The sequence below is a fragment of the Passer montanus genome, unplaced genomic scaffold, assembly GCF_014805655.1.
Source record: "Passer montanus isolate IOZ18808 unplaced genomic scaffold, ASM1480565v1 scaffold190, whole genome shotgun sequence".
Lineage (NCBI taxonomy): Eukaryota > Metazoa > Chordata > Aves > Passeriformes > Passeridae > Passer > Passer montanus.
This window is the reverse complement of record NW_024366481.1, coordinates 1-11,310: the sequence shown is the minus strand read 5'-3', so window position 1 is coordinate 11,310 and position 11,310 is coordinate 1. Positions and strand designations below refer to the sequence as shown.

The 11,310-nt window shown below is 50.1% G+C and overlaps 1 protein-coding gene across 1 annotated transcript; it reads left to right on the top strand.

The window, feature by feature from the left end:
• Window positions 1-802: 802 nt before the first annotated feature.
• LOC120500895 lies at window positions 803-7,187 on the top strand. The gene is made up of 2 exons (XM_039706388.1): window positions 803-1,997; window positions 5,387-7,187. The coding sequence occupies exon 2, from the start codon at window positions 6,042-6,044 to the stop codon at window positions 6,807-6,809; it is 768 nt and encodes a 255-aa protein (XP_039562322.1). The 5' UTR covers window positions 803-1,997; window positions 5,387-6,041; the 3' UTR covers window positions 6,810-7,187.
• The last annotated feature ends 4,123 nt before the right edge of the window (window positions 7,188-11,310 follow it).

Here is an 11,310-nt window from a genome sequence, read left to right as displayed (position 1 = left end):
CAGGGGACTCATCACTTTCAAAAATCTCCTTTTGGAGTTCACAAGTACAGAAGATTTTAAGATCCCGTTCAGGACTGAGAAGGCAGTCATCCTCCACCAGTTTGAACCCCAGTTTGCCCTGTTCTCCCCATCCTAGCCCTTCTCCCTCTCCCGCTTGCCTAAAACCTGGGATTTTGAGGGGAGCAGCTCGCAACAGCACTGCGCAGGGTCCTTATCATCTCCCTGGCTCTCCTCAAAAATCCCAAACCCCCGCCTGAGGGGTTCTGGCCAAACCCCCCAGGGCTTTTCCCGTTCCCTTGCTTCCCCAGTTCATAAATCCCTAGTTCGTAAACCTTCTGTTAAGTTTAACCTCCTGTTTCCCGATCCATCACAAAATGGCTTCCATGAAGCTGAAAATGGCGGGGACCGCATGGCGTTTCCCGCCGAAACCCCTTCTTCTTCCCACAATCCTTTTCGTTCCCTGAACAACCCCTTTACCCTCCCAGACTCCTCCCTTTACCCCTCCTCTCTCTCCACCCCTTCCTCTCCCACTGCTCCTCCCATGTCTCCTCCTCCGCTGACTCCTCCTCTACCACCAGTCCCACCCTCGTACCATGCCCTGGAGGCGGGGACAAAAACAACATCTGTCCCCGCCCCCATCCCAGGCCACTCCTCTTCCTCTCCTGGCTCCGGTTCCCACGGTCCCTCTTCCGGTTCCCACGCTCAGGCGGGTGGCGGGGGGGGGGAGTGGGAGCCGGGGCCCAGAGCCGCTTCCCATCCTATCGGCGGCTCCGGTCACTAACCATCCGGAGAGGGCCCCAAATCCAATGGACCCCATTCCCACACCATGTCATCAAGGAGTTATGTAAGGCCCAAAAGGACTACTCCCGGGGAGTGAATACTTCCGGGGGATCCTGAGGGCCACACTCTCCGAATTGGAGGTCACCCCTGCAGACCTGTGGCGTCTTTTCTCCTGCCTCCTCAACCCCACAGAATTTATCATGTGGGAGGCAGCTTGGAAAAAGGAAGTGGTAAATCTTTTACCCACACTGTGGGGAAACTCACACACTGCCGTAGATCTGCATGGGGAAATGATATCCAACGACCATCTATGTGGGATTGGGAGTTGGGTGGATGGGCAGATGCAGGCGTGGTACATCCCCTCTGAGGTGTTGAGGGAAAGTGCTAGGGTGGCCGAAAAGGCTTTCTTTAGTCTGCGATCCCCTTTGACTCCCCTAACAACTTATTCGAAAATTTTACAATCCAATAATGAACCGTTTGTTGTTTTTGTTGAGAGCCTCCGCAAGGCAATCGATTTGCAGGTGCAGAGTGAGGCAACTTGATTAGAAGTCCTAACTGAGATGGCGGCAGCCAACGCCAATCCTGCTTGCAAAGCCGCCATTCTCAGTTTGCCTCTGGACCCTCCTCCTACTCTGCATCAGATGCTCGAGGTGTGCGCGAAGAAGGTTTCCATCCTGGCGGAAGAGATCGACCCCAAACATCAACCGCCAGCACAGAGGGTCACGATCGCTGATACTGAAGTCATAGCAGCCGCATCTACCACCCCAGTACCTAGCCATCCACCTCTTACCCCGAGGGTGCCGCAGAGAACCTCCGCACCATGCCATCTCTGAGGGAGGACGGGACATTGGATGCCGTAGTGTCCCCTGAGGCAGGAGTTTATGGACTTCAAGTGAAAACAACGGCCTCAAGGGAACACCCAGCCAAAAAACTAGACAATCAGCACGACTTCTCCCCGTGCCATGACAGAAATAGGGCAGGCACCGTTACATCTTGCGGAGGGAGGGAGAAGGAGGAGAAACATCCACAGAGCCTGCCTGTGCTCACAACCCAACTGGACTTGACCCATTTTTCTTCACCATATCTTAGACACACTCGACCCAGACCTATTCTAACAACCTTTTCCAAACTTACGCCCTACAGGTTGCAGCTCATGGAGTCGTTACACCTCAAGGACTCAAGTTTCCATCTGGTCTCTGTGTGCCCGGAATAGAGAGGTACTTGGTGTCGGATTAAGTGTAAGTACATTGTCGTCGGAGACACAAAATATACACCCCTTGACATCAACATTGTTCCAGGTCTCTTAACATCAGACCCGGGACAGTTTTCACTTGCGCTGTACTGTATCCGCCCTCCCACCTTTTTGCTTCAGGGACAAATCATCGCCCAAGCCATTCCAGTCCCTGAGTTTACATGGGATCCAGAGCTTCCACATCCTCGGCAACAAACAGACTTACACACGGTAGCCTGGGCGCAGGTCCTTGGCAAAGAAAAGCCTTGTATAACTTGTAGTTTGCAAAAAGGTGGGGACCAGAAGCTTTTACAAGGTCTTTTGGATACGGGGGCAGATGTGATGATCATTCCCTCTAGGGAGTGGCCGTCACATTGGGAATTGCAAGATGTGGCTGGACGTGTCCAGGGTGTTGGAGGCATCCAATTGGCTAAACAATCAAGGAACATCGTGCAAATTAAGGGGTCGGACGGGCAATTAGCCTCAGTGTGCCCGTTCATTTTAGACTACACGGAACCCCTGTGGGGGAGAGACCTTCTTGCCCAGTGGGGAGCCAGAATTGACCTTCCAACGGCTCCACAGATTTTTCGGGCAGCGGTCACTGAAGAGTGCCCTACCCAAAAACTAAATTGGAAAACTGATTCACCAGTGTGGGTAGAGCAGTGGCCGCTTTCAAAACAAAAATTGAAGGTGCTCCAAGAGCTCGTGGATGAGCAGTTACTTAAGGGCAACCTGGTGGAGACCACATCTCCATGGAACTCCCCAGTGTTTGTCATCAAAAAGCCCAACAAAGATAAGTGGCGGCTCCTCCACGACTTCCGACAAATCAACAACGTCATAGAAGACATGGGTCCTCTCCAATCGGGGATGCCGTCCCCAGCGATGCTTCCGCAAAATTGGCAATTGGCGGTAATAGACATAAAAGATTGTTTCTTTCAAATTCCTCTTCACCCTGATGACGCCCCACGTTTTGCCTTCTCTGTTCCTACCATCAACCGAGAAGCCCCAAGGAAGAGGTACCATTGGCGTGTTCTCCCATAAGGGATGAAAAATAGTTCAGTTATCTGCCAATGGTATGTCTCATCCTTGCTGTCCCCAGTACGTGCAAGTGCGGGGGAATCCATCATATATCATTACATGGATGACATCCTAGTTTGTGCTCCGACCGATGATGTGCTTACACACGCACTTGACCTGACAATCAATTCATTGATTGCTGCAGGGTTCGAGCTGCAAGAGGACAAGATTCAAAGGATGCCACCCTGGAAATACATGTGCCTTGAAATTGGCAAACGCACCATTGTGCCCCAAAAACTGGTAATTAGGGACAACATTCGGACTTTAGCAGATGTCCAACAACTGTGTGGGTCCTTAAATTGGGTGAGACCTTGGCTAGGCATTCCCACCGACGACCTAGCCCCCCTTTTCAATTTATTGAAAGGGGGAGAGGAGCTCAGTTTTCCTAGGTTCCTCACCCAAGAGGCACGAGCTGCACTGGAAAAGATTCAAAGGTCTATCTCTGCCAGGCAGGCCCATTGATACCAACCGGGTTTGCCATTCAAGTTCATCATTCTAGGAAAACTGCCGTACCTCCATGGGGTGATTTTTCAATGGGACACTTCATCCAAAGAAAGGGACCAAGGGTCTAAGGACCCCTTCTTGATCATAGAGTGGGTGTTCCTTAGTCACCACAGGTTCAAAAGAATGACACGGCCACAGGAGCTGGTGGCGGAACTGATCCGCAATTCCAGGCTGCGGATCAGGGAGCTGGCAGGTCAAGATTTTGATTGCATCCATATTCCTCTCCAATTGAACTCGGGCCAAATTTCTAAGGCAATGTTGGAACACCTGCTCCAAGAAAACGAGGCCTTGCAGTTTGCATTGGATAGCTACACTGGCCAAATTTCAATCCATAGACAGGCCCACAAAATTTTCAATCAGGATGTGCAATTTTCTCTATCTTTAAAAAGCGTCCAGAGTAGAACTCCTCTAGAAACTCTTACTGTGTTTACAGACGCACCTGGAGCATCCTACAAGTCAGTGATGACTTGGAGGGATCCTGACACTCAGCGGTGGGAGGCTGACGTTACTGAGGTCGAAGGATCGCCTCAGGTAGCTGAGTTAGATGCAGTTGTAATGGCTTTTGAGAAGTTCCCTGGACCTTTCAATTTGGTCACAGATTCTTCATATGTTGCCGGTGTAGTGTCCAGAGCAGAAAATGCAATTCTGCAAGAGGTGTCCAACATGTCACTGTTTAACTTGCTTTCAAAACTCGTTAACTTAGTCTCCCACCCAGAGCAACCGTTCTATGTGATGCATGTCAGATCTCACACTGACCTGCCGGGGTTCATCGCGGAGGGGAACTGAAGAGCTGATGCTCTCGCTGCCCCCGTCCAGATGGCCCCGCTCCCGGAAGTGTTCCAGCAGGCTAAGATCAGCCACCAGCTCTTCCACCAAAATGCGCCTGGTCTGGTTCGCCAATTCAAACTCAGCCGTGAACAGGCCAGAGCGATCGTGGCCACATGTCCCCAGTGCCAATCACACCAACTTCCATCGTTAAATTTGGGCACACACCCCCGAGGCCTCAATAGCTGTGAGGTGTGGCAGATGGACGTTACACATTATCCGGCATTTGGTAGACTCAATTATATCCATGTGTCTGTTGACACTTTTTCCGGTGCAGTTTATGCTTCTGCCCATGCAGGGGAGAAAGCAACCGACACGAAAAAACATCTCATTCAAGCTTTCTCCGTGTTGGGCATTCCCAAAATCATCAAAACAGATAACGGCCCGGTGTATAAATCCAGGGAACTCAAGAGCTTCCTGCAGCAATGGGGAATAGAGCATAAGACTGGCATCCCCTATTCCTGCAACAGGCCAAGCCGTGGTGGAGAGGACCCACCAGAGCCTGAAAAGAGTTTTACAACAACAACATTCAGCGATGAAGGTGGAGTCCCCCCAAATCCGACTTGCCAAAGCACTTTATACTATTAACTTCCTAAACTGTTCTTACGACAATTTAAATCCACCGATTGTCAGACATTTCGGGCACAACGACAAGCTGCACCTTAGGGGCAGGCCCCCGGTCCTGATAAAGAACCCGGAGACCTGGAAGACAGAGGGACCCTTCAATCTGGTCACCTGAGGGAGGGGATACGCTTGCGTATCCACTCCTTCAGGCCTGAAGTGGGTTCCCTCCAAATGGGTCAAGCCGTTCCTGCCAAAAAAGACCATGGCAGTTGGGATTGTGACACAGGTAGAGAAGGCCTGTTGGAGAAGGAAACGCAAACCCTTTTCTGGTGATTTGGATCTCCTCCCGGGGCAGAACCAAAGTTTTTAATTTACCCTTACATCTTTCCTTTATTTTCTTTGTAGAGACTTGCGCCCAATGGCTCCCATCCCGGTCACTGTCATCATCTCTGCCGTCATCTTATGGTCCACACTCCCACAAACAGACCCGTGGATCATCCCCCAGCCAAAGAATAATGTTTGGAAGATGCTCGCCAAGGCCCTCGGCCAGGACCAACTGTGTCTAACCACCACTTCAGCAGCAGACCCTCTGTCGACCTGCCTTGTGGGGATCCCTTCAAACCCAGATGAGTTCGCTCCCCCTCTCGGTTCCTCCGTAAAACTCTTGTCCCGTCAGAAAATTATCCATTCCCCCGGAATCAATCCTAACTTGGTATGGAGACGCTTTATTTCTAACTTAAACATTGCAGAATCTGACCCTGTTGAATTTAAGTTGTTCGGCTCCGCTCTAGCTCCTATGTGTATACAGTTTATGTTAGCTCCTGACCCTGTAGAAAAACCCTACCTTACTGTGATTCAGAATAATCAAGATTACGTGGTTGGGAATTGGTGTGATACGGTTGCCCAAATCACCACAACAATCACTTATGATGATAAACCCTGATCCCTTCCTCGTGGCATCTTTTTTATTTGCAGAGACCGAGCATGGGCAGGCATCCCCTCCCGTCTAATAGGAGGCCCGTGTTCTTTCGGAAAGCTGACGTTGTTTACTCCCAACGACATGCAAATTGAAAATTGGAAATCCAAGATAGTCACACGCGATTTGGCCCGCTCAAAAAGAGATCTAAAAGAACTAGACTCACAGTGTGACTCCGAAATTACACATTGGTCTATCCCAGAAGGTGTCGCTTGGACAGTGTTTTTACCCTGGGTGTCCATAGCGAAATCTCTAGGTGAATTGGCCCACCTAGAGTGTTGGGCTGCTAAACAAGCCAATTTAACATCAGCGGTTCTCAGTGACCTCCTATCAGACAAGGAAGTAACAAGGCGGGCGACTCTCCAAAACAGAGCAGCGATTGACTTTTTGCTGTCGCTGCATGACCACCAGTGCGAGGAGTTTGAAGGGCTCTGCTGTTTGAACTTATCGTCCAAGGCCGAGGATGCCAGAGATTCCATCAAGAAGATGCGGGACATGATTCATGACATTAAAAGGGGAACATCAGACTGGCTGGGGGACGTCTTCTCGGGATGGGGGTTATCCGGTTGGGCCAGCTCAATCTTAAAGACAGTGCTTTTAATACTCTTTATTTTGTTAGTAATTTTAATTGCCTCTTCTATTATTTGGAAGTTAGTACAAAAATTAATCCACAAGTTAGTCTCCCCTTTTGACATAAACCAGGTGGTGGCTGAAGAGGAAAAGTACGATCCGGCAGAAGAAGAAGATCAGTTGGAAGGAGAAGAGCAAAGCGAAGAAGATCGATGGACTCCCGTCCCTTCTGGCCACCCCTGGACTGGAAATTTTAATTTGGACAATGACACCAGTCTTTGAGTTTTCCATATTTTTTTTAAACAAAAAAGGGGGAGATGTTGTGGTGTGTTTCTTGTTGAGTTGTGAATTGGTTCATTCCATTTACCCCTTTTGTTGTAATGGTTCTGCCCTGGTTCTCCCTCTCCTTGGTTGCCCCATCAGTTTAGTCTTTCTCCTCCCCGTTACCCATGACAACAAATGTATCCATTCCTTAATCCCTCCCTGGTGCCCTGTCCGTCACTCGGTGGCCCAACCTTTCCATCTAGAACCTTCCAGCTAGGGCATCAAGTGATTGGCTCAGGGGCCAGGGCACCTCCCCAGGCTTTCCCGTATTGGTTCACCCGTTATGTCTGTTATCCTCCCACCACGCCCCCCTTAGTCCTCATTGGTTAAAGACCATATCACTTGTCTGTACCCTCCCCTCCTTATAAGCGCCTGTCGGACCCCAGTTCGGGGTCTTCAGCTGTGGAACCCCTGGAGTTATTGAACCTGGACTTAACCACAGCTGGAGTCCGTCTCTTTGTCTCCTGTTGGGTAGCAGCCCCTTTTCCTGCAGATCCTCGTCCCTCAAGGCGAAAGCCTTAGGCACTCTCCTGACCGAGCCCAGGATTGGGAGAGTGCCCCCGTGCTGCTGGCGGTGCTGGCCGCAGCTAGCTGGGATGTCCTTTGAGGCCAGCCACCGCCTGCACTGGCTGATACTCAGTAGAACCACCTTAGGCAGGATCAGTCACAAGCTTTTGAAGAGAGAAGAGTGTAATCCTTTGGTGCAGTACTGTATGGACTTTTGGATCTCTACACCATTCCAAATAGGTTCCTTTTCAGCAGACGAGGCTTTCATCTGCTGCCTGTGCCAGAGACACTGGGATGGACAGAGTGAGCAAGGCTCACAGGGTTATTTGCGCAGAGGGGCTGCAACAAAATGAGAAGCCAAAAGAAACAAGCTCATAACCTGATTCCAGAACCACCCAAGCATCCTTTGTCCCTGCTGGCAAGACAGGAAGGTGCTTCGGACCTTAAAGGCCACATAGCCCTTTGCAGGACCAGCCCAAAATGTCAAGATTTACAGTAGAAAGATGTGGGGGGTTTGGAGTTTTTTTCCTCACTGGGTGGGAATTGCTTCAGTTGCTGTTTTGAAGGGCTTGGCTGAATGAAGCTACGTTCTATCTGTCTTTCAGAAAGGAAGAAAGAAAACACAAATTGCCTGCTGAAATTATTCTCCTCTCTTTCAAATCAATTCACTACTTATGCACAACTCTCAGGCACACCCCCAGTTCTCTCTCTCCCAGCACTCAGAGCTGCATTGCACAGCACTTGCTGGGCTCCAGAGAGCACAAAGCAGGCTGGCCTGGTGGCCATGGATATTTCTGCAGAACACTCTGCATTTCACACCTTTGCTGTGGCTCAGGGCAGAACTCTAGGCCTGCAGGCACTTCCTGGCAGAGCTGTGGGAGGCTCTGGCTCCTGCAGATGTGAGCTGCCAAGCTGTCAGTGCCTCAGGCTGGCCTGGGTTGCCCTGGCAGAAGCGCCGTGCCTGAAGGACGCTGCCCTGTGCTCCAGCCTGCCCAGCAGCCCGGCTCCCTGCGCCGCTGCCCAGAGTGCTGCACACACTGCTGCCCTTTGCCAGGAGTCACAGGGCAGCCGGCACAAGAGTAGGAATCCTCAGCCAGGCCACCAGCCCTCGGCTGCCCCTGGCCTTTCTCTGCTCCTGGGCAGACTCCAGACGGCCAATGCCTCCAGTCTGGGCTGTGCCCAGCACGGCTACGCTTCCCCTCGGGAGCAGCCAGCTGCCACCTGGGCTCTGAGAGCGGAGGATTCGCCCGCTGCCAGCAAGAGGCACCCAGGGCCCGGCTGCTGCCTCCTGCAGCTCCAAGGGCCTCCTTCCAGCCTGCCTCTGCCCAGGCTCAGGCTGCTCCGGGCTCTGCCAGGCATCTGTCCTTTCAGAGCCCCCTCTCTGATCCTTCTGCTTTCTCACTTGAACAAGGCTCTCTTTCTGCCAAAGAGATTGCACTTGGGAATACAGATCAAGTGGCAGGAACACAAATGTTCTTGAGTCACAACTGAAGGCCTGAATCCACCAGGATGTCTTTGCTGCCCCACTCCTCCTTTGGTTTTGCCTGCAAACGCCATTGACTTTTCTGCCTCCACTAGAAATACAGCTGGGCAAAAACCAGCCAGTGGGTCATATTCCAAAGGCAGTGTGGTCTGGAGAGGATGAATGAAGAAAAGCCTTCCCCACTCACAAACCATACAAAAGAAGCCATAATTGTGTCTTAGCAGCAATTAAAAACAACTGGCAATTCAGAAGGAAAGGTTGAGTTTTCTGAAGGGGTCAGATGGAGGAGAATCTTGCAACTGAGTTGATGTTGCAGAAACTTTATTTAATAACAGTCCTACTCTATAAACCTATACTACAAAACTACTTAACAATCCTGCTCTAGAGTCCTACTCTACAATCCTGCTCTAAGTTGGTTATCGAGATAACATCTTGATCATTACATTCTTATCTCCTTCTCCTTCTTCTTCTTTGCGAAGTTGATGAGTGCTGCCAGGGTGGATGCTGGTTTGGCCGATGTTAGAAATGGATGCTGTCCACAGGGAAAAAACCCCAAAAAACGGGGGCACAAACCAGGGCCCCTCAGAGGCTCACAGTGAGCCCCCCACAGCCCCTCCTGCCCACAGCCAAATCTCTGACCACTCAGCCAGGCCTGGCTTCCTTGGGTTCCTGCACCACCTTTGCATGTCTCTGTACCCTGTATTTCTCTACTACAATTCTTTAGATAAAAAGGAGCACACCACCAAATTACAAAACAGGGCAACAAAAACAGTCAGAAAACAGATCACCTGTCCTCTCAGGAAATGTGGAGAGAGGTGGAGTTATTCTGTCTTGTGAACAATAGGCCCCAGGGAGCCACTTATTGCCACTTTGCAAAACTTCAGAGTGCCTTTGAAGAAAGTGGGGGACACTGTTTTTAACAGGGCCAGTTACAATAGCATGTGGGTGAATGTTTTTTAAAAAAATGGGGATCAATTCAGAGTAGGTCTAAGGAAGAACATGTTTATTTGGAGCATGGTGCAACACTGGCCCAGGTTGTCCCAAGAGCTTTTAGGTGTCCCATCCCTGGAACCATTCCAGGTCAGGTGGAACAGGGCACTGAGCAATCTCTTTAAAATCTCTTTACAGATGTCCCTGCTCATTGCAGGACACTTGCACCAGATGACCTTTACAGGGCCCTGCCAGCCCAGCTCAGCCGAGGATTCCTCACTGTTTTCATTTGAAGAGCACCAAGAGTGGAGGTGAGGAGGAAGGGGGCTCATCTGATGCCTTGGACTTCCGTGGAGGAGGAGCCCATCCCTCACACCCTGTTTCACCTGCAGCCCCTTTGCATTTTACCTTCAGGAGTTCCTTGGCAGACCAGCGCCACATCACATCTGTCTGCAGGCAGCAGCTCAGGAAGTCACACAGGCAAGGCGAGAATCGGTTGGGCTGCCGCAGCTTCGGTATCCCTCCTCTGGCTATCAGGAATTGAGCCTGCAGAAAAAGGAAACAGGAGGCTCCACTTGCTTCTTTCTCATCTGTAACTGCTCTCCTGAGCCCATTGTTTAAGCTTCACTCTGCAGTGGCAGTTTCTGCCCTGGCAGAGACCCAGAGATGCCTTTCCTTTACCAACCAAAAACCCAAACCCCGATGCAGCCACAGCTTTTCCAACATTCAGCAGATCTTGCATTGGCATTTGATTTCATTGATTGTCCTAGTTAGTGGGAACTACGTCAGCAAAGGATGTTTCTTTCCCTGTGGATTCACACCAGCTTGCCAGGCTTTTTGGAAGATGTACTTTGCTATACTAACACTAGTATTTCCAAGGATTATTATGTGAAAGGCATCACAGCAGTGTTTCTTGGTCAATTAAGCATAGCTGCCATAAAATAAAACTCATTAACCTTCTTGTCCTCTTCTAGAAAACAGTGGTAAGTGGAAGGAAAGCAAGGAAGTCAACCAGGTGTCCCTCAGGTAAGGAAACAAACATTTGGAATCTCATATTCAACACAGACACTTTAAGATGCCTGCACAAATATATTGAGTTGAAAATCCCTGTTTGGGCACACAGGACCCACCGGCAACTCTGTTTCTCAGCTGCAAGTTTTGTCTTCTTTATGTGGCAAAAGGAAACCTTTTCATGGTCAAATTGAAGGAAAAGTGCCATCCCTATGGTCACGCTCTGCTCATTTGGATACTCAAGTCATTACATTAATGGTGTGCTCATCGCAAAAAGTGTTAGGTAAGAAATGGGATGTTTGGCAGGATCTCTATGACACCAGGCTGTGGCCCAGTCTCCATAAAGATGCCCAACAATACTAACAGCTCTGTGCTGATGGCACTGAAATAGATGACCAAAGAGACTTTGCTATTATCCTCTTCAACCCAAAGGAGAATTTCAAATCCTGAAATGACAATGCACTCCCCTTGATTACAAATAATTATGGCCACTTTCTTTCCTTTTCCCACACCACCAGAAGTCACAAA

Bases quoted from the DNA above. Each gene is read 5' to 3' on its own strand.
- LOC120500895 (XM_039706388.1), top strand. From the start codon at position 6,042: ATGCAAATTGAAAATTGGAAATCCAAGATAGTCACACGCGATTTGGCC.